Source organism: Mixophyes fleayi, chromosome 7, assembly GCF_038048845.1.
Source record: "Mixophyes fleayi isolate aMixFle1 chromosome 7, aMixFle1.hap1, whole genome shotgun sequence".
Taxonomy (NCBI): domain Eukaryota; kingdom Metazoa; phylum Chordata; class Amphibia; order Anura; family Limnodynastidae; genus Mixophyes; species Mixophyes fleayi.
In genome coordinates, this window is record NC_134408.1 from 15,767,358 (window position 1) to 15,791,290 (window position 23,933).

The following is a 23,933-nucleotide window of genomic DNA, read 5'->3' on the forward strand; positions in this document are numbered from 1 at the left end:
GGCAAATCCAGTTACATAATTGTTATATGCTATAGCCCAAAATACTGTGTGATCCGTTTCAGTGGATTTTCGGTGTGGCACGAGCCTGTCTGATTATCTGCAGATTGTCAACATTCCATCTATTTCTGACATCATAAAAGAGGGATTGTGTCAGCCAGTGTGCAGGGACAAGATTCTGTAACCCCTAGCAACCATTCAGATTGCAGCAAGGATTTGATTTACGGTATACACATAACATTACTTTACATACTACTCCAGCATAATCACAATTAAAAATGAATAAGGCCACCCTTCACTAGAAGGCTTTGCAGCTTTTCTCAACACTTGGAAAAAATTATTACAAGACGATTTTTATCATTTAATAAAACACCTTTATTTTTTGTGAAACACCAGTAAAATTATGGCGGCATCGAGACTGGTAATTTCACCACCAAAGGTCTGATTTTCCAGTTCAGAATCCTCATGATGCCATTACATCTTTAAAAATATATCCTCAGGATGATCAAATAAAACGCTTTGTCGGTGAAATCAACTGGTATTTCAGTGTCATCAAATATATTTATTTCCATCCCACAACCAGAATCATCATGTTTTTAGAAATCATCCTGGAGCTTGTGGTTCCTCTATGAACGCCTGCTAGTGAAAGAGTCCTCAGCTGACTTGGAAGTGAGAGGGGATGGTTGTGAGGTTTGGCTGAGCTGTGGCTGTTCAGGTACGGTGGAACTACAATTCCCACTGCATGCTGTAACTTATAGTTCCACAGTACCTGGAGAGGCATACGTTGCCCAAGTCTAACATATCATCATCATCACCATTCATCATCACCATTTATTTATATATATATTTATTTATATAACATATGGGTTATATCATCAAAAACCCGGCAGCCACTTATAATGAAAATTGAGGACAGATTGCTTCGGTTTGGGCCTCGAATGACACAACTTCAAAGTCGACACCCTCACATAAACCTCTATGTTTTTTAAATTTAAAAATACGGATTTGTTACTAGTTGATTGTGTTAAAAAAAAAGACATTTTAATTTCTTTGGCCAAAGCTTCAGTGGCACAGACTGTTTCTTGTTAGATTATCAGAATACCTGCGTAATCTGTTTCTGCCTTCTCGTTACATACTGTAATTAAAGGAGATATCTACCACGAATTAATTTTACGCCAGGTGGGTCCTTCGCCCGGGTTCACGAGATACTTACCCAACGCACCTCAGGCACCAGATAGTTGGGGTGAGAGTGATGATTGTATTTAAACCTATTGTGTGTAGTGTGTTTGAGTACACATAGACATACAGACAGGTCATGCTAATGACAAAATGTACTTCTTTAAAACTGCATTATATAGAGGTAGACTTTGAATGTTCTATTGAATCAGCAATTGTCCATTCATGGTAAGAGGTCCAACTGAACAGATTCTTTTTAATACTTTGAAGCTTGGATTGCAGAAAACCTTTGAAAATGTCCCTTACTGCCAAAAGATTGCTCCAATAATTTATGTCTTAGAACAAAAGATGGGACCACTTCTCCACACCGGAGATTTGTGTCTCTTCTCCAGTATTGGTACAGCAGCCAAACAGAGATGCCCCCAGTCCATTATTGGTAGATTTATTTGCCAACAAAGGAACACTTTAGAAAAAGCAGAGCAGACAGACATAAACCCCAGAGAATACTTTAAGGTCACGGGTTCACTTAATTGAAAGCTCTCGACCAATTGACGGAAATGAAATTATGCTACCAGAGAGGAACGGCTAAAACACAGGACCCGAGAGAACGGTCACTCGTCAGAGTGTCTCTGTGCGGAGAATGGAAAGCAGAGGGGTTAAAAGACTGGTGTTTCCTTCAAATGAATTTGCAGAAGGGCGATACCCCGGTGTAGGGGGGTGTATAACCAAATAGTGACATAAAATGCAGCCGGCTCTCTACAGTCAGTCACGGTGGTTAGTACTTGAGTTAAGAGTCTATACGTTGGTCTTTATTTGGGTAGGTGGAAGTATTGTGAGTTATTTGCTGCGCAGAAGGGCTTTGTAGAGAGTAAATCCCACGACGGCCGCCACCGTGGCTCCCAGCGCCACGCGCAGCCAGAAGGAAGCCGTGCTGAGCTCCGTGTCATGCAGGTGGCTACAGAAAGAGAAGAGAAGGGCGTTACTGCTAAGGATTCTGGGAGGGGAAATATGGTGCAACATTGACATCCATTCTATATGATCACTGACGTGCCAAACATCGCTATCCATTCTAACTGTGTAATGGTAGAAAAATATCAAAGTCAACAGCTTCTCTGTAGTGCTAAAGACTAACAGTGTCACAGAATTTATTTCTTATTAACATTTATTTAAATAGCGGCAGCATACCCAACGCGTTTTACAATTGGGAACAAACACAGTAATTTAACAAGACTGGGTATTACCAAAAAAAGAGATAAGAAGGACCTGTACGTACGCTTACAAACTATTGTGCTTCAATTAATGCAACAATGTACCCTGCAGTCGCAAAGGTTGCTTTTTTTTTCTTGTTAATTTCATTTTATTGAACTTCTGCCAAAATAATTTAAACAAAACATACAAACAAAAACATGGCCTTGTGTGAACGATTCCCAGAGAAACAGCTTGGAAAGAACTATTATAATGGCAACAAATACAGTTCGACAAGACAAAAATGAACAGTACTCTGGCGAGTTTCACAGCCAGCTGCTAACGGCGATAAGTTGAGAGCCACGGCAGATACAGGGTAAGAGAAAGAGGAAGGTTAGTATCTCCTAGGGTCAGAACGAGAGAAGGCAACTTAATCCATGGGAGCCACCACAGCATAAAATCAGAGGAAAACCAATCATGAATCCAATGGATTTTGCTCAGTTTACCTTCCAGATAAAGACTGACGTGGTGGGGGGGCCAAGGGGATTTGACTCACACATAGTGGAGAGGGGGAATGTGTTTTATACCAGGTTGGGGTCAGCGGTGGTTTTTCAGCTGTTGTAGAACTACACTATCCAGCATGCCTTGTGATGTACAGATCCACAACAGCTGAGAGTTACAGACACAAAGACAAACTGTCCCAAAATACTGCACAAAACTAATTCTAAAGTATACTACTCGTTGTCTGAGACAGTGCATTGACTGAATAATGTGCTGAATGTGACCGTGAGACTTTGAGAAATACTGAGTGTAGAGACGGCTAACGGAGAGAAGGATGATCAACAGTGATCTACATGGGTCATTAGGAAATGCTTAAACTTTGCAGGTAAAGTGAAGCAAATGGAACCTTTACGGAAACACCCAACCTAAGTATTACGGAGACAAACTTATAGTATTCCAAGATTTCTCCTGTCACGTGGCAATGAAACAAAGGGAATTCTCCACTCTCCAGTGAATCCAGCCAAGCTAAGAGCCACATGCAACGTGTTATCTATTGCTCCGGCTCGTACATTCTTATACTCCAATCAGCAACCACCAGTAGACTACCCAGAAGATGTGGTCATCACACATACATACAGCGATACGATCCTTCACTGGCTATAGCCCAAAGAATCGTACTGTGTTAGCTGAGATCAGGCAATGTGCCACAGGTGTAAAGACTACCACTTCAGAAATACCACTTGTATCCTGGACTCTAGAGGGGCTTAATGCACCAATAAAGTAATATTACATCAACTTAAATAATATAACCTTAATATAGCTATAACACAAGAGTGTCACTGGCATAAAGATGTTTTATGAGAAGCCTGGATATTAAAATACCTAACAGACCATTATAGAGTTCAGAACACACATGTAGTATGTTATTTATGATAGCATTTGAGATCTGGGAGGAAACTACTTGCTAATACAGTAACAATCGAGAATGAAACATGTACTGAGTGATATATGCACCTAACATTCCTCAGTGATCATTCTTGGCAGACATACAATACACTACAAAGCTGGATAAAAGCTGGTAATACAATTGTAATAAACGTCAGCGGGTGTAAGCTCTTAGGGACAGCTTCACAGAGTCTGATGCTGAACACTCTTCTGAGAAGTAAACTGATCTATTGAGTCTGCCCTTTGTATGCATATTTCACTGTACAATAGCCCTGCTTGTCCCTTACGGATAAATCAATGCAAAATCAGCATTATTATTACTCCCTGGTGGCTTCAATAAATCAACTGCAATGAGAACAAAAAAAAAAAAAAGAACCTGATTTTCAGTTCTGCGTATATATTATACCGTCACGGCCCAGGATACTCACGGGAAGGCAGCGGCTGATGCTAGCTTGCTGTAGATGGCTTTGTCCGCAGTCCCCTGGCAGGAGAAGTGGTAGGGGGCCGGCAGCCGGTGTTTGTGGCAGAATTCGGCTGGTGAGATTCCGTGCTGCTGCTTTACCTCCCCCAGGTCCCATTTACACCCCACAAACAAACAGGGGGTCTGGCTCTCCATGTAATGTTGCTGTAAGGGAGGAGAGACAAGTGTGATTACTGGACACAAGGAGACCGCAAGGAGGATGCGTCTAAGTCCCAGACATGTCAATCACTGGAACAAGGTCAGAGGTCTATAGCTACTGGCCCATCTCACAGAAAGACCACTGGTACTGTGATTGGGCCATGTGGTTATAATAAAGGTGCGGTGAAATCGGCATTGGTCCAATCAGTTTTAGATCCAATAAACAACATCTAAGCTGGTGATGGGCACCAGGGCCACATACGGCCCTCTGAGCCTTGACCTGCGGCACAGGCTCCTTTCTTCTTTATTGCCAAATGTGTTTATTATGTCCTGTAACATTTGTTTTAAATATCTGCTAATATGTTATTGCATATAGATGTCTCTTTCTTTGAGTAAATGTATTGTTCAAACTTATTACTGAGATTAAGGGTAATGTCCTTTTGAAGGCTAAAGGTCTGCCCAATGCAGCCCCCAAACTGTATGAGGTTGCCAGACATTGGTCTGTGCCCTTCCCCAGTTTCACAGAACTAGCCCCGCAGGCCAGGTGTCACCTTGTAGATACTGGCGCAGTAGTTGAAGGACTTTGGGTCGGTGACATCGTACATCAAACAGGCGACATCACAGGCCGCGTCCGACTGTTTCAGGAAATCAGTGTCCACGTCCACTTCATAGAGCTGAGGGGAACAAAGGAGATTACAAGGGCCAGTCGTATAGTTATCAAACCCAAAAGGTCCAGTTCAAATATATTATTTACTATTACCGCATTTCTTAATGCATTCGCCGTTCAGCAGTAGCGGGACATAGGTAGTGGACTAGGTTTATCCCAAGGACGCAAAGCACTGGAAAAAACACCCCACAAGACCTGACTCCTCCTCCCAATAACTCCGCTGCTCCTTCCTCAGGTCTCTCCCTGTGACCGGCAGAGTCGGCGGACACAGGACAATTTCTAATGTATACTTTGAGGGACAGTCTCATCTCTGTTCTTAATCCCCTCTGTCCACCCTTACATTGAGAGTAAGACCCATCTCTGCAGGTCTAGAGGACCCTCCTCACCCCTAGATATATCAAACACCTCGTCTTGAACATGAATTCCTGAGAATTGGTCCAAAACGAAAAGGTAAAGAGCTGAATCTGTACCCCCCTTGCACCCTCTGTAGCAAAATAGGACAGAACAACTGGAATAACCCAAGAAGCCAAGTTCCCCCGGAAAACTCTGCCCCCAAATAGATGGACAATGGGCACATAACCCAGTGTGTCCACCATGTCCAAACATCTCCCTCTTCTGCCTCGTGGTCACCATCCCTGTCAATCTGTTCATCCGGGGCCGAGGCCTTATCCAGTGATGGGAGTGGGTGGATGGGAGGAGTGTAAGCAACTAGTAATCCAATAAAATACTATCTAGAAGCAAAGGCATAAGACCCACGTTCTACTCAAGGCACTGTACAAAACATGGGAGGGGAGTTATAAAGAAGAGATGGAAGAGTCCGCTCTTTCATCAGTGCCCGCTTCCATGGGGTGAAACATAACCCACTGTGTGTCCCCTACTGCAGATGGAGAAATAATAATAGTAATAATAATGATGACATCAGAGCTCACCAATTATAAACAATGACCTCAGAACTCACCAGTTATACAGATATTATTTATATAAATAAAATAAATAAATATGTGTTAAATAAAATATAAATTAACTAAAATATTTAAGTATATTACACGTTGCACAACATTTAATAAACGATTTGATGAGGAGCACAGCATTGTGTTCAGTTACATTAAGGTGAATCTATCATGTAGACGGAGTCTGTTCAAACCACGGTGCACAGTTTTAGGTCAGACCGTTCCTCTGTGGGATGACACAATTAAGGAATGTGTAAAATACATTGTAGCAGAGGGATTTGGGAGAGAGGCTATTGATTTTCACTAAGTAAAAATAGGCTTGACATTTCCTCTTTAAAACCAAAAAGCTGCTTCCATAATGATTTATATAATATTTACACCTGGTCTCACACAAACTGCAAACAGAGAAGAAACTCCCAGAAACAAATGTTGTTGTTCAGTAACATCAGTGAGAAGGAGTGGGTGAGTGGTTAAGTACACAGACAATACCAGCTCAGTGATTAAGGGCGCAGACAATGCAGGCTCAGTGGTTAAGGATACAGGCAGTACAAGCTCAGCGGTTAAGGGCACTGGCAGTACAAGCTCAGTGGTTAAGGATACAGGCAGTACAAGCTCAGCGGTTAAGGATACAGGCAGTACAAGCTCAGTGGTTAAGGATACAGGCAGTACAAGCTCAGCGGTTAAGGATACAGGCAGTACAAGCTCAGCGGTTAAGGGCACTGGCAGTACAAGCTCAGTGGTTAAGGATACAGGCAGTACAAGCTCAGCGGTTAAGGATACAGGCAGTACAAGCTCAGTGGTTAAGGATACAGGCAGTACAAGCTCAGCGGTTAAGGATACAGGCAGTACAAGCTCAGCGGTTAAGGATGCAGGCAGTACAAGCTCAGCGGTTAAGGATGCAGGCAGTACAAGCTCAGCGGTTAAGGGCACTGGCAGTACAAGCTCAGCGGTTAAGGATGCAGGCAGTACAAGCTCAGCGGTTAAGGATGCAGGCAGTACAAGCTCAGTGGTTAAGGATACAGGCAGTACAAGCTCAGTGGTTAAGGGCGCTGGCAAGACAAGCTCAGCGGTTAAGGGCGCTGGCAGTCGCACTGAGACACGCTGGTTTGTAAGGGTAAGATCTTGGTGAATATGATCAAGTGACTTTTTATCTAGGTGTTCCAGGCACCAATAAACAATGAAAGAACTACAGGAAATTCCACCATCTGGCCACTAAACACTGAAATAGCTCGGGTGCAGTGCCTGTGTTAATTTGAAGACACTGCATTAAAGAGGTTTGGAATACTTAAATCATACGGTCAAGTTTTGTCCTAGGAAACCATTGTAGCAGACAATGAATTAGCGAGTCCCTTTTAGAGCACCCAGTTTATTGTACTTACAATGAGATATTTCTCTTGCCCCCCAACGAGAACTGTGTTGACGGAGTAGAAAGAGGGCTCCCTGTGACTCTGCAGCTGCTCCTGAGGGACGAGGAGATGAGAATGTCACAAGAGGGGAGATACCAAAACAAGAAAATGACATCTAGGAAGGAAAATATGTTTAATTGGAAGAGAAAAGGGAAACAGAGGGTAAAAAATACCCAAAGGGAGACTAACAAAACCCACATAAAATAAGCATCAGGTACTAAGCCAGCAGCTTTTTCGATAATTGCTAAAAGTGACCGTTGCAGCGTTAATTGTATCTGTGCAGTGAATGACACAACAGAAAGCGGATGAGAGGCATGAAACTCATTGTGTCAGTGGCTGGAAACTTCAATGCTCTCGGTTCTTTAAGTTGCATCAACTTTGATCTCCTGACAGTCACAGGTCAGCTGAGATCCATGAGATCTCTAGGGCTACAGGTCAGATACCTATGTACATGCTCAGCTATAGGTGAATCCACAACTCACGACATGCTACTGACTCAGTTAAAGGGCACCTGTCACCTGCACACAGTGGAGGCAGCCGTCACCAGGAACAAATGACATCGCTGAGCTGTGTGTAGACGACAGGTGTGTATTATAAAATACGCACTATATGATGTCTGAATACCTCCCAATGACATAAGGGGTAAAGGCACAGGGAGAAGGTACGGACGCCAGACGCCTCTCACCTCAAGGCTCTGCCCCAGGAACGCTCTCAGGAAAGCAGATTTACCCGTCCCGCGGGGGCCGATCACTTTGCACAGGAAGACGATTCTCTGCGTCTGCCCCTTTTCCAGGTCTATCCTCTTTTCCCGGGTCACTAGTGGGAGGGTGGATTTAAACATTCAGTATTAGGCAACAAGACATTTAATCACTTAAGCGACAAAGAAACAGCAGACACCTTTCTATTTGGCTTCGTCACTACATGAAGCCATTAACACTTATCAAAGATCACTCAGGGGAGAAGACACTTGTTGGAAACCTAAAAAGTGCGACTAGGGGGAACCAGGGGATAGAATTATAAATATTCTATCAAGTAATGAAACTTTACTGTTTGTGAAAGTAAAAGAGTATTATATAAGGCAGAGATGATGCTGGGAACAAGCATTCGAGTAATCTGTAGTTCAACCTCAACAAAGAAAATAGTCAGTGACGTCTAAAGTCTAAAAGTTGTACCTACCATAAGTGCGAGTATAAATTATACAGTGCGGGTGGCTGCAGTAAAGAACCCTAACCCTTTGTTATACATAGACAGGCAATATGTAAACTAAGCAGACAAGATAGTTGCCCACACTAAGTCACATGCTGCTATGCCATGTAGTAATGCTGGTACAGGCGTTGTCACGTGACGAGCGCCCAATGACATCACGCAGTCAGCGCCAAGAGAAAACTCAGCAGTTATATGACACCATCTCTACGAATAGAACAACACACCTAAATTGCTGTCTAAATTACGACCCAGTTATCTGGGCAGGAGATGGCGGCAGTAAACAGTCTCAGTGAGCTCATTGTTGAAGTATTATAAATATATTTCAGCAAATCAAGGCATTAAATCAGATATAAACCCTGGAAACCGAAGCACCGCTATAAAAGACAGCTTGTGTGACTTGCCCCTTATGATTAATCCTCTAATAGTGGGTTTGGGACAGTAAAGAACTGCCCCCATCTTCAGAGAAGCAGAGGTCAAGGTTCAGGGATTTAAAAGGGCTGTTCTACTTTAAATAACCCCATTACTATATCCTCTCCCTTCCTAAAAATAGTAGTTTCCCCTCTAAGACCACCACCATTACCACTCACATATAGCCAGGACCTCTGTGGGTCATATCGGGCACTCTCTCCATCGCTGGGGATATCGGACACAGCAGCTGTAAGGCTGTAAGTATCTTTGTCGGATCTACCCTACAACAGGGAGAGCCGGACAGCGCCAAATGTGATCAAAGTGGAAAAACCCTTTAAATCAGTCACCGCCTTGTATAAGCACCTGTCAGGTCTTACAGTATAAGAAGCTTTGCCAGCAATGGTATTCTGTAACAGTGAGGGGTACGTGTAGGCGGCACCCACCTGTGATCGCTCGTGTCTGGCTGTCCTGCTCGCACAGGATGGGATATCCCAGATACCCCAGATATTCAAGGCACCGATGTACGTCTAGATAGGCCACCAACCTGACGGGGAAGACGAACAATTCAGCGGGTGAGTGGAAATGCCCTATTTATAGTACATTGCAGATAGTAGAGTCATGTTCCCACTGTAGATGGACAATCTTGTGTACAATGTTCCCTCACATCGTGAGCACAGGTCACATGATCTGTCTAATGTACCGTGTGCTAAACTGGTATTTTATTCACCTGAACTCCCTATTCCGTTAGACTGTAAGCTGTTACACCAGGGCTCTTCCTGCTCTTGTTTATCACAAGTACATTTACTTTGTCTACCTTGTATGCCCCCTATTATACATCATCATCATCATCTATTTATTTATATAGCGCCACTGATTCCGCAGGGCTGTACAGAGAACTCGCTCACATCAGTCCAGACCGAGAGAGACTAAGGGCAATTTAATAGCAGCCAATTAACCTACCAATATGTTTTTGCAATGTGGGAGGAAACCGGAGCACCCGGAGGAAACCCACGCGCACACACAGTGAGAACATACAAACTCCACACAGATAAGGCCATGGTCGGGAATCGAACTCATGACCCCAGTGCTGTGAGGCAGAAGTGCTAACCACTGAGCCACCGTGCTGCCCATGCATGTTCTGTTCTCCCCACTGTGAGGTGCTGAGGAGCATCATGGCACCTCAACAACAATAACAGAACCACTGGATACATTGTATATAACCCATGAAAACACAAATGACTAAAAAACATTAAAAAAATCTCTTTTGGTAAAGGTGTAGGTAGCTAAGTAACACCCAACACCTAAATGTTAGTGTCTTACAATGAAAGTTGTTAATGTCCTAACAATAATAAACTGATAAGTCTTTTGACTCACGTCCATTGGCACAGAAACCCATGGAGGGGCAGCAGAGCTTTATCTGGCATACACACTGTGCTCGGTAGCTCAGGACCCCAGGGTGTATACGGGAAGACACTGAAAAAGCTTTGAAGCTCTGAAGGACTTAGGGCACCATCGCCATCCTGTGGAAAAAAGAGGGAACAACAGTTTAAACTCTATCAATTACAGTGAGTGCAAACGGCATCCACTCAATTTGTAACCAATGCTACACAAATGTAGTCAACATTTGCAAGCACTGGGACTCTCCGGATGATGGGGACTCTATATAAAATACATATCTGTCTGTAGGGGGCGCCTCACCATGTCGTGCTTCTCAAAAATCTTCTGCAGGAACTGGTAGCCAAAATGGTTAAGCTCAGTAGATGAATCATGGGGTACACGCAGCCTGAGGGAGAAGGGAGAGCTGGCGTCATGTAATGTACGGGTGACAGGAGAACTAATTAGAACGTAATCAGCAATAGAGGCGAATGTGGGGGAGGTGGAAACAACTATTCTCAGAAGTATTAAAGCTAAGGAGGTGGAACACAGCAAGGACTGTCAAGGATTATGGTACTGAAGGACTAAACCTGCTCCCAAAAGCTTCAATAAAAGTTCAATGACAGATATAACTTATCAATATATATATATTTAGCATTTATAAAGACGTTGCAATGCAGAGAGATTGCATTAAATATCACGCCTGGTGCACAACAGAACAGCGCCATCTGGTGGTGAACAATCACAATTAAGCAATACTATCTGCTCTCCAAGCAGGTGCAGAAAGTCTGTATATTTGTGTGAGCAGATTTTGGACGCAGATGCTGCATTTAGTAACACCTATTATGCTGATTCAGTAAAACTCAGCATATCTGAGACATCAGTTATGTACTAAACATGAAGATCACTGGTAGGACCCAGGCCCATTCCTGAAGACACACTCCCTCTTCCTTCCCAGCACGTCTTACTCACTGTGGGTAGAGGTAGTCGTCAGTGAGCTCTAGTGCATCGTCATATCCGAAACGTCGTAGGATGGTCCATGTGGTCTCGTGCCGCCCCCGCTGGATGAAGAGGGTGTTGAGGAAGAGGAAGCCTGTTTAAGAGAAATGACTTTGGTCATAAAAGAGTAAACATGTCTCACGTATAAGCTGCTTTCTTCTCTTCTACTAGCCATGGATGAACACAAGTTACTCTGCACTGAGGCTAATGCGGGGGAGGGGGCAACATTACAGATGTAGGGTTAAGTCACACCCTAAGGAAGGGGTGCACTTCTAGATCATCTGTAGGATGGTTATATTGTTATATTAAAGAGTTATCATCCATGTAACAATGTGACATAGACAAGCACGTCTGAGGAATCTGACCAAATTAACCTATTTAGTCAAGAGGCCATGAGGTCGACTTTAGTAGTTGAGCAAAGACCTCTGGATGGAGGGACTACTCCAAAAGGATCCAGAATTTGCCGACTGGGAAAGCGGACTTCCTTATTGTCTACATCTGGAATGTAAACGATACGTGACCAAGCCCTCGGCTCAGCTCATGACCTTTTTCATTTCTGCCATTGCAAGGCTGCTTTTGGTGGGATCCTAGGGCCTGATTCATTAAGGATCTTACTTGAGAGACTTCTTATTTCAGTCTCCTAGACAAAACCATGTTACAATGCCAGGGGTGCAAATTAGTTTTCTGTTTTGCACATAAATTAAATACTGGCTGTATTTTCATGTAGCACACAAATACTTGATAGCTTATTTGTACACTGAAATTTAAAGTTGATATTTGTGTGCTACATGAAAAAACAGTCAGTATTTAACTTATGTGCAAAACAGAATACTAATTTGCACCCCTTACATTGTAACATGGTTTTGTCCAGGAGACTGAAATAAGAAGTTTCTCAAGTTAAGATCCTTAATGAATCAGTCCCCTAATGATTTAGATATGCTACCGTGGCAACATTGCTGAACTGAACCTGTACCACTTTGCCTTTCAAGAGATGATTCCACCACTAAAGGGCAAAGAATACCACACACTCCTGAGGAAACCAAAGTTCCGGAAGTCCAAGATTCCAAAAAATCTGCTTCCCAAACCCTTTGCCCGCCGTATCAGGTTGCCACTTGCCACTGAGGTCTCAACATTAGTATCCTGGGAAAGGTAAAGGATGTTCAACCACCAGAAGAAGGATAGGAGCAAGAACAGATAAATCACTATAATAAAAAACATGGAGACAGGAACATTCATGCAAAACTTACCCAAAACCAAAGAGGATGCTAAGAGGCGACTGACTAGAATCTGGAGAGGCTGGAGCATTTTGAGCAGAAGGAAGACTTAGTGGAAGACGAGACGTGGAAACATTATCCCAGTACTCACATGGAGTATTGTGAAAGTTAAAAATCCAGCTGCACCTCTCCAGCTCATACAAGATGAAATACACATGAGCTACCCCTGGAGAGGGCCTTGATCAGAAGATCATCAGAGTAGGAGGTGATCCCTGGTAGAAGAAGGTGAGCTGCCAATACTTGGACAGGCCAAAAGGAAAGTGTAAAAAATTGTCATTAAGATTTGCCCAATGCAAAGTGCAGAAACTGTTCCTCCACTCCGAGATTTGGAGGTAGGAATCCTTGATGTCTATAGAGGTCATAAAGTTTCATTACACTGCAAAGATCTTGAAACATCAGGGATTAAAGGGACACTCGTACAGTCTCTAAAGATCCAATTAAAAGACCTTGGTTCAAATTCTGCTTCTGCAAGGAGGCCCAATAAGGGTGCAGAGGAGTCCCGGGCTTCTTGGCCCTGTTCTGTCGAAGGACTTTTACGATCTGCTGCCTGGGAAAGAACTTTCCCTTTGCTCTACCCAAAAAGGGAATTCTGTGTGAACTGAAATGTAACAAAGAGTTTTCTGGAATTAGAATCTGCTGCTCAATCCCGCAACTACACTACACTGCGGGCTGCGACAGAATGGGCAGACACTCGGATAGCATCTTACAGCTGGTTCCTCCATAGTCATAGCCACTCAAGCTGTGTAAGGAAACCTGGACAATCAGCACTAGGAAAGTCTGAAAATCAGAGGTTCATTTGAAAATGTTTATTAGACAGCTTCTACCTTGCGTAGATCCTCGTTCTTCAGGAATAAGTAGGGCCGAGAAGACTGCAAACAAAAAAGGGAGGTTGTCGGAGAATCAGAATCTGACAGATGCTGAAGGTTTAACATGTACAGGACCGTACTCATAAAGCTGTCGACTAAGTTAGAAAAGTATCAGCAGGATTTCCAGTGTGGACAGAGCACAGTAAGGTCAAGAATTTATAGTCATCTGGTGTAACAAGAAATAAATATATAAAATAGAAGGGAGTGTGAAGGAGCCCGTAGGTTCTCCAAGAGGTGGAACCCCATTGCTGCTGCCTGTAGGGCTACTGTGGTCCTGTGCGAACTTTAGGTGTGTATGGGAAGAAAGATAGAGAGCCTGCCCACTGCTGATGTCGGCAGCAATGGTGTTCAGCAGGAAAACTATGGCAGAAGATCATCCTTAGACGTTACGGATGAGAATTCAACACATCACATGGCTTCCTCCAGACAACAGCCGCAACGAGCAGGTGCTGTCTGCGAACCGGAGCCCTATCACAGTGCAGAGAGCTGCGGACAGGCAATGGAGTCCTAACACAACTCTCATCTACTATGTGCTGCATGGAGAGCAACAACAAGGCAGGAAGGACCTGCTCTGCAAGTGCTGACTAGTCACTTAATAAGACGTAGTGTAGTACGCTGTAACAAAACGAGGGCGCTTTATCTGCTCATTAAGTTATAAGAATGGACTTTAACAGAAATACGTCAACTTCTAAATTATTTTCCTAGGACATAGCTGTTCTGACGATATACATGTATTAGTACTCATGCCACAACACCCGTTCTCACCACTTAGCGTCAGTCCGTTCTCCCGCACTCCATCCGCCGTGTTCTTTCTTACAACCATCTTCACGTCCTCCAGGGCCTGGGGAGCCAACGGATTCCCAAAACAGGACTGCTACCTCCCGAGAGACAGACGAGAGGTCAGAGACGCAGTGCAAATAATTCAACTGAAAACGGGCATTTAATAAAATAGCGGTGAAACACAGAACTGACAGGAAGATTATTGTGCTCCAGGATATCTAGGAGCCATTGCTTAGAAAGCAAACGAATGTGCAAACCATGAAAGTCTGAAGGTGGACACAATTTTTAAGTGTTGGAATGAAACAAAAAAAAAAACAAAGAGAGAAAAAAATTAGCAGAACTGTGAAATCATTGAGCAAATCAGGGGGGTGGGTAGGAGACGAGGCACGAATGAGTGACAACAGGTGTACACAGGAGACATGGTCAGATAAAGAGAGGGGTCAATAATTGGCTTTCAACAATCTACCTGGAAATTGTTCAGCTCTTCATCGCTTAAAATCTGGTTGTTGTCCTGGTCCGAGATGGTAAATATTCTGGTCAGAGCTTTCCTGCACTGCGGCCTCAGCTAGAAAGAAAACGTTTAATAGGAAACCCCCTGGAATAGGCCCTCAGTGGCCCAGTATTACCCACACACACAATAACCCATAATCTAAGGCCTCCCCCTGATAGACACAACACAACATCCGTCTTCACAGGCCAAGGTCACATTATAACTATATGTCTGGCAGACCTGGCGTGCAGCCCTCTTCCATTACCTGTTTCTCCTCTGGGTCGTACAGTGGTGCGGTGGGGTGTAGCACAGCTTTTTGGGCATAGTAGAAGACTTCAGATATATTCTTGAGGTTTTTAGCAGAACACTGGAGAGGGAAAAATACGCATATAACTCTCACTCAAACCCCAATGGCCATGTCTGCATCTTTCCACTACTGTAAATGATTCTTTAAATGTGCAGCATATTTCATGCAAACAGCACACGTTACTCCGTCTATAGTGCTTAATAATTCAGCAACCTTGCCAGGACTGTAGACATGGTATGTGCTCTGTCTAGACAACGGGCTTCCTCCAGAAATCGTTTTATTTCATTTATCATCGTTTCTATTAAGTTCCTGAAGCTGAAAAGTGGAGATGTTGCCTATAGCAACCAATCAGAATCTAGCTATCATTTATTTAGTACATTCAACAAAATGACAGCTAGAATCTGATTGGTTGCTATAGGCAACAACTCCAATTTTTCAATCCAGCAGCTTGATTTACCCCCGTGCCTCTCCTACACAGCTAAAATACCTCATTTACATATGCTACACCTCAAATTCCAGTTTTGCTTCAGAAACTCCAATACAATTATATTTTACTGCGGCTCGTTCACACACAACATATAGACATGGTTTAGTGATGTGTTTTTAATGCACTTTTATGTATTTTCAGTGTGCTTTTCATGCATTGAACTTTTAACACAAAAGAAATAAATTGTGCTGTGTTCTGGTTCTAAAGCTTTAAACATGGCGTTAGAATTTTAAATCGGCAACTGCAACGCACGATAGCAGTGGATAGGTGTGAACCAGCCCTTAATTACCTAATTTGCATTTTTTGTATGTGCTGGTTAAATGGTGATAATTTTATGTTGTTGTTTTTATGTCTTGGCAGCATGAATACACTTTTCAAAGCTTATATTCCTAATTAGTTCCAAAACAATTATGGAACTGTTCATTCAGGCTGCTGACCCAGCACACGCTGTCATCGGCCGACCAGATCGCAATCACATTTTGAGCGGGCAGACTTGATCTGTTGCAGACCACATATGTGACGGCAAGCCAATTTGTTTTACAGATAACCAAACTGATCAACCATATTTGTGTCTCCAGCTTACATCGATCTACCAATTTGTCTATGATGACAGAAAGAAGATGCTTACCTCTACGCAGGTCTCAATCTCAGAGAACTGGTTCATAATGGGTAGGATAGATTCCATGGAACTGCCGCACTGCAAGTCTGACTTGTTCCCCACGAGGATTATGGGAAGTCTGAGCAGGAGATATTGGCTGTATTAGATCTATGCACACGCATTATTCGGATTAGGGAACATGTCAGAATACACAGCTTTACCTCGAGTTTCGGTCAACATGACCATTCACCATGGGAATCCACTTTGAGGAGATCTAGAGAGAGAAGCCTTATTTAGAGGTATAACTTGTTATGTATCCTGTAATGCTGCAGGTGTTTGAGGACAAGTGAAAAGAGATACAGCCACCACGGGGACACATACGGAGCGACTTGCCTGTCTCTGTCCATAGTTCATTAGAGTGACGGTTAAATTCTTATTCTTTGCTTTGTGAGAATACTACATTATAACCGGGGCATGTGAACATAGTATTGTATTTACAGTGAAAGGCTTTTTGGTTCCATTTAGCTCACCGCCAATGCTTATATTATCTGGCTGCAAAAGGGTGAACACAATCTCAGAAAGCAGCCACTCTAAATGTATTGTAACATCCTCTCATCCACTTCCTAATTGTTCTGCTTATATACAGAGACAAGGCAATACAACTGGGCCACAAACAGACTTTAGATATCTGGCAAAACGTATAATACTCAGGGAATGGTTTTAATCATACACAACAGACTAAGAACGCAACCTAAAATAGAAAAAATAAACGTCTGAGCAGAAGGTAAAGTGCCTAATTACCTACGTGGGGTCATCAGAGCGATTTGTGAAAACAATGTATCAGATTCGGAGATGCTTCTTTAATAAGGCAACTAATTATGTCTGAATACTCTTTAGTTGTGTGCCACTATACTGTGTCTAAAACATTATCCGATTTTCATCTAGCTTCTCTATATCAATATTTAAAACACAGACATTACAAACAGGCAGACGGCGCACAGCTCAGACCAGGCTGTTCTTACCTTCTCTATGGTGGCGGATTCTGTGACGTCGTACACGATGCAGGCAACGTTCGCCTGGGGGGATAAATGTGGAAACGTGGGTGAATTATTAGCCCTCTGCAAAAGCCATGACTTTCAGTAGATTGGTTGCTAAGAATTAATAGACATTTGATTTGGGCTAAGCTGGCCACACCCACTGCGATACACAGATGATATCATTAAGCTGATCCGATATTACTGCAATGACCTTCATGGACAATAATAATTAAATAGAATTTGATTGGAGCATTCTCAGACACGTTGGTAAATGTGGCTGGAAGACACTATCGGCCGGTGCGTATGGCCATATTCCAACCATAGTGACCCAGAGAGACCGGAAGAGATTCTGCCGCACTACCTGAGTGCAGAATGGCCGTATATCACCAATTTGGCCACCTACTTTGCATGGCGCTCTAGCCCAGCGGCAGAATCCACCACCGTGTGGGCAGAACTGACAAATAACCCACTATGGTGAGGTTCTGCTTGTCCCTTTGTCACCGAAACTCACCTTTGCAATCTCTTCCATGAGCTCCTCCTCTGTCTGCTCCAGTTCTATCGACAGAGATATAAGAGAGTCAGAGAGCAGGTATCACTATGCATGCACAAGATAAAGCATGGAGAAACAATGTGGCGTTAAGGATACAAGATACTTTATATAAGAGCTACAAGTAACATTCACAAATGTTTCACTATATTGCTGCAAATAAACATTTTGAGAAAAAGTTGTAGGATTTTGTTTCTTTATGCATATAAGGCTAGATGTTAATAATCCTGCAGTAATAAGTAGCAGGGAACAACTCATTGTCTAAAATGAATATATTATAGAGTACAATAGTCAACTCTTATTTCGATAACTCCAGCATATACAGTGCAAACACCACGAATATAAAACACACTTTGGGCTAGATTTACTAAGCTGTGGGTTTGAAAAAGTGGGGATGTTGCCTATAGCAACCAATCAGATTCTAGCTGTCATTTTGTAGAAGGTACTAAATAAATGAAAGCTGGACTCTGATTGGTTGCTATAGGCAACATCCCCACTTTTTCAAACCCGCAGCTTAGTAAATCTAGCCCTTTATGTAAGCCAGGCTCCTTTTCACATGTCACACTGGCTGCGTGAAAGAACCGAGATTATTTGCAGTTATTGATGTGAGTCTGAGCTGTGATATTGATTGTTTGTTTAAGATGAATTGAGAACGCTAAATAATATTACATAGCAGCGCCTTCTAGTGGTCAAAATTGATTGACGGTTGGAACAAAACCTCCCATAGAGATGGGAGTACCTATGATTTAACCGGCAAGGCGAAATCATGAAACCCAACCGTTTTAAGCCTTTTAATTTCTGCTTTAAAGTGTGAACTCTTACATAAACCTTTAAAATGCAGCTACCATCTACATACAGTGAAGGCAGCCAGCCATTCACTAGGAGCTAGTGACAACAAAGAGGTATGTAGAGCCTCAATCATGGGCTCAGCGTGAACTCATAGGCTACATTTTTATAAATATTGCTTTGGCCCACTAAACGTCTGCCTCTGCTGCTCTTCAAGACTGATGCACTAGACACTAGTATATCAATGTCATGCCGTGTATTTCATTGCAGTATGCGGCACTGCACTGGGATCAATACCATGCGGGGGGAACGCTATCTCTGTGGTCATCCTTTGGCTGTTTTATTAGCTCTATCAAGTGCTAAACCAGAGACAAAAAGACAAAGACCTGAATAATCCACAATGTGAGTGGGGACTCGCTCTGGCGTGACATCAGCCGGTATTGTGATTTCCTCCGCACGAGCTGGTACCTAGGAGATGTTTAAGACAATCATTTATAAAAAACACAAGCTATTGGTTACAGATCTTATGTAGGTTTAATTGAAAAGTAAAACTAATACAAGCACAGGCCTAGGTGGAATAAGCTATGTATTAAGTTCATCGTCATCAGTGTTTTGCTGTAAAGCACAGTGTAAATGAATGGATGTGTGGGACATAAATACAAATTAAATATACTGGAAGAAAATGATGGCGAGACACTAGTCAGTGACCTAGTGAGATGCTGTATTATTTAGCACATGTTATGCATTCACTGTATCAGTGTGGGTGTTATTACAGAAAAGATGAATGGGTCGAAAACAGGAAATAATAGACAGGTAACTCTCATCACATGTGCTGCTCTTCTGAATTTCCCAGAACCCTTTGCAAAAGCCAAAGTCTTCCATTCCATGGAAGATGGCCATATACCCTTATCCACATACCTCATCTGGGAATTCCTCTCCCACCAGAGCCATTATAAGAGACGTCTTCCCCACTTGGGCTGCAGGAAGAAAGTGAAATTAGTGCGTTAATAATGGACATCTATAGATGGAGTATAGTTAATTGCAGTGAATGCCACCATTTTTCTTTTTTGAGACCTTGAATGTCCCAAGCTATTGACAACTTAACTTATTAACGATTGGTCACAAGTTATCACAGATTTTAAACTGATGTATGCTGGCCATAGAGCTCGGCCAGCTTCCACAGCCCGCTATGGTGTAGTGAAACCCATCGCCCACTAACCAGCACTAGCTAACCTGAGCACCTCACTAACTGTTCATTGGTCAGCACACAGAAGAGGATTCCTTTCCTTATTCCTTAAAGAGTGATGCTTAGAATGGACTGGGCTACAAGGACAATATGAGTGGGCCTCAAAAATAAACTCCTGGCAGACTGCACCCACAGTATACACTGATCAGCCACAACATTAACACCTCCTACCTATTATTGTGTAGGTCCCCCTCGTGCCGCCAAAACAGCTCTGACCCATCGAGGCGTGGACCCCACAACACCTCTGAAGGTGTCCTGTGGTATCTGGCACCAAGATGTTGGCAGCAGAGTCTTTAAGTCCTGTAAGCTGTGAGGTGAGGCCTCCATGGCTCAGACTTGTTTTTCCAGAACATTCCACAGATGCTCGAGATTGAGATCTGGGGAATTTGGAGGCCAAGTCAACACGTTGATCCCTCTGTCATGTTCCTCAAACCATTCCTGAACAACTTTTGCAGTGCGGCAGGTGCATTATCTTGCTGAAAGAGCCCACTGCGATCAGGGAATACCGTTGCCATGAAGGGGTGTACTTGGTCTGCAACAATGTTTAGGTAGGTGGTACGTGTCAAAGTAACATCTACATGAATGCCAGGACCCAGGTTTTCTCAGCAGTACATTGTCCAGAGCATCACACTGCCTCTGCCAGCTTGCCTTCTTCCCATAGTGCATCCTGGTGCCATCTCAGGAAAACGATGCACACGCACTCAGCTGGAGACCTGATGTAAAAATAAAAACATGATTCATCAGACCAGGCCACCTTCTGGCACTCATGTGCCCATTGTAGGTGCTTTCAATGGTGGACAGGAGTCAGCATGGGCACTCTGACCAGTCTGCAGCTACGCAGACCCATATGCAGCAAGCTATGATAGAAAGGTGTCCAAACACACAGCGTATCATAGCCAGCATTAACTTTTTCAGCAGTTTGTTCTACAGTAGCTCTACTGTGGGATTGGACCAGACGGGCGCCTTCGCTCCCCGCCCGCATCAATGAGCCTTGGGCGCCCATGACCCTGTCGCCGCTTCACCGGTTGTCCTTCCTTAGACCATTTTTGGTAGGTACTAACCACTGCATACCAGGAACACCCCACAAGACCTGCCGTTTTGGAGATGCTCTGACCCCGTCTAGCCATCACAATCTGGCTCTTGTCAAAGTCGCTCAGATCCCTACACTTGCCCATTTTTCCTGCTTCCAACACATCAACTTCAACAACTGACTGTTCACGCGCTGCTTAATATATCCCACCTCTTCACAGGTGCCATTGTAACGAGATAATGTTATTCACTAAACTAGAGATGAGCGGGCTCGGATATCTGAAATCCGAGCCCACCCGAACGTTGCCGATCCGAGACAGATCCGGGTATTCCCGCCAATTGCAAAACTGAAACCGAGGCTCTGAGTCATAATCCCGCTGTCGGATCTCGCGATACTCGGATCCTATAAATTCCCCGCTAGCTGCCGCCATCTTCACTCGGGCATTGATCAGGGTAGACGGAGGTTGTGTTAGGTGGTCCTCTGTCCTGCTATATCTCGTGCTGTGCTGTGCTGTGCTGGGGAAATAACAATGCCCAGGACCCAGCAGCACCACTGAACTCAGAAGGACAGACCACAGGACACAGCACCACTGGACTGAGCAGAACACAGCACGAAAAAAAAAAAAAAAAAATAATTATAAAAAAAATAAATAAAAAAAAAATATCCAAAAACAATCCTGCAGTATAAGTCCATTGGTACTGCAATATTACAAAGTTCACTGATTTTGCAGAATAGACTGGGAATTAGTGGAAATGATTGTTATTGAATGTTATTGAGGTTAATATTAGCGTAAATAAATCCGAATCCAAAACCTTAAATCCGAACCAAAACCTTTCGTCAGGTGTTTTGCAAAACAAATCCAAACCCAAAACCTCAAGCAAATCCGAATACAAAACACAAAACACGAGACACCAAAAGTGGCCGGTGCACATCCCTACACTAAACTTGTCAGTGGTATCAATGTTGTGGCTGATCGGTGTATAGGGTACAGTTTGTTGTTTGTGTCGTCCCACGTCAGTGTATAATGTTACACATTCTGAAATAAGAAGCTGTTACTCATATGCTTTTCATACAATGAAATTGTTTTATTTGTGATATTATAAATACAGCAATAATGGGAAACCATAAAAATTAGAATTTCATATGTCTCAGATTTTTCAAAGTTACTGTTCCTGAGGCTATAACTCTTAGCACTGTTACCTCCTGCAACTGTGTATCAAATCAGAGAAATATCTGGCTATGGATTTAATGCAATAAATAGAAGGCTCACAGCACTGCTTGCTTGTATACAAGAAAGTATGTTTTTAGCTGTGCGTGATACATTGGTACCAGAATGTCCTGAAAGTTTTTTCTCTTATTTCTTCTATTTAACAAATAAGGACATTTAATTACTTTTGATGAAAATGAGCGCACAGGAAAACCACAGCATTGCCCTGACTTACCAACCAATCAGATTCTAATAATTGTTTTTGTAGCTCATGTTACTATATGAAAGAAAACATCTGATTGGTTGGTAGTGAAAAAAACAAAGGTTTCCCTGTGCAACAATTTTCAGAAATGCATCTTAACAACCTTGAGCAGCTTGCACTAAGTAAACGTTAAACTTTATACATTTCTACAATTTTACTTTAGACACAGTTGTACAAACTTGTGTATCACTTATGCCATATGCAAACAAACCATTTACTACAACTGAAGCGTAGGTCAGCGCACTATATAAGCACTGCATAATATAAATATACTTTAAATGTCCATATTAACATAACTAGAGTATAAATCAGGCTTTCACTCTGTTGAAATGATTTCAGACAGTAATCTCCATGATACACATTATTATTAGGCAGACATAGTGCCCCCTTATTACCATGCAGGCTGTGTAACCCAATATTTTCAGACAGGCAGTGTGTGCCCCCTTATAGTCATGAAGTGTTTGCCCCCGTATTGTCAGGCAGGGGGACCCCTTATAACCATGAAGGCAGTGTGTGCCCCCTTATTGTCATGCATGCAGTGGGACCCCTTATAGCCATGCAGGCAGTGGGACCCGTTATAGTCATACAGACAGTGGGACCCTATAGTCATGCAGGCAGTGTGAGGGACTGTGAGCCCCCTTATAACCATGCAGACAGTGGGACCCCATATTGTCACACAGGCAGGGGGACCCCTTATAACCATGCAGGCAGGGGGACCCCTTATAGTCATGCAGGCAGTGGGATCCCTTATAGTCATGCAGGCAGTGTGAGGGACTGTGAGCCCCCTTATAACCATGCAGACAGTGGGACCCCATATTGTCACACAGGCAGGGGGGCCCCTTATATTCCATACAGGTGTGTGCCCCCTTATAGTCATGCAGGCAGTGGGACCCCTTATAGTCATGCAGCAGTTTGAGGGACTGTGAGCCCCCTTATAGTCATGCAGGCAGGGGGACCCCTTACAGTCATGCAGGCAGTGTGAGCCCCCTGTGTCACGCACAGAGCTGATACACATCTTGTATTATTACATAGATGTCACTGACAGGACTGCCCGACCTCTCGCAGAATAGACGCCCCCTTCTGTGTGTCCCCCATAACACCCGTCCCATGTGACCCTTATCTCACCCTCCCCCAGGAGGAGGATCCTCACGTCTTGCTTCATGGCACCGGTGCCGCCAACACCAACTTCCGGGTGTATAGACGGACCACAGGTGACAGATCCTCCACTTCCGGCGTCCCATTGCCAGTACATACGTCACTTCCGGTCCATGCAAGAAGCTTCATGTTTCCATAGTGACGAGAGGGAGGGGCGGAGCTGGCACCTGGTAAGTAGCACGTACACCCTATCACGTGACCTGCGACACCCACATAGCAGTGTGATAGCCTGACACCCAGATACCTGCCCCCCCCTCTCACCTGACACCCAGATACCTGTCCCTCCCCCTCTCACCTGACACCCAGATACCTGTCCCTCCCCCTCTCACCTGACACCCAGATACCTGTCCCTCCCCCTCTCACCTGACACCCAGATACCTGCCCCCCCTCTCTCACCTGACACCCAGATACCTGCCCCCCCTCTCTCA

General features: G+C 43.6%; 1 protein-coding gene across 4 annotated transcripts; it reads right to left on the reverse strand.

Annotated features, from left to right (window-relative positions):
• Window positions 1–835: 835 nt before the first annotated feature.
• Window positions 836–23,600, reverse strand: RHOT2 (ras homolog family member T2). 4 transcript variants are annotated; one of them, XM_075179124.1, is made up of 19 exons: window positions 23,476–23,600; window positions 19,524–19,582; window positions 18,992–19,073; window positions 17,784–17,827; window positions 17,258–17,311; window positions 16,457–16,509; window positions 16,266–16,374; window positions 15,109–15,210; window positions 14,820–14,918; window positions 14,339–14,447; window positions 11,407–11,527; window positions 10,759–10,843; window positions 10,435–10,580; window positions 9,504–9,604; window positions 8,132–8,262; window positions 7,420–7,500; window positions 4,975–5,097; window positions 4,233–4,429; window positions 836–2,128 (listed from the first exon to the last, which is right to left on the reverse strand). In XM_075179124.1, the coding sequence occupies exons 1-19, from the start codon at window positions 23,510–23,512 to the stop codon at window positions 2,011–2,013; spliced, it is 1,851 nt and encodes a 616-aa protein (XP_075035225.1). In that variant the 5' UTR covers window positions 23,513–23,600; the 3' UTR covers window positions 836–2,010. The 4 variants fall into 4 exon arrangements, with proteins under 4 accessions (XP_075035225.1, XP_075035227.1, XP_075035228.1 ...); XM_075179126.1 differs by lacking the exon at window positions 23,476–23,600 and adding an exon at window positions 23,407–23,429; XM_075179127.1 differs by lacking the exon at window positions 23,476–23,600 and adding an exon at window positions 23,379–23,401.
• Between the last annotated feature and the right edge of the window lie 333 nt (window positions 23,601–23,933).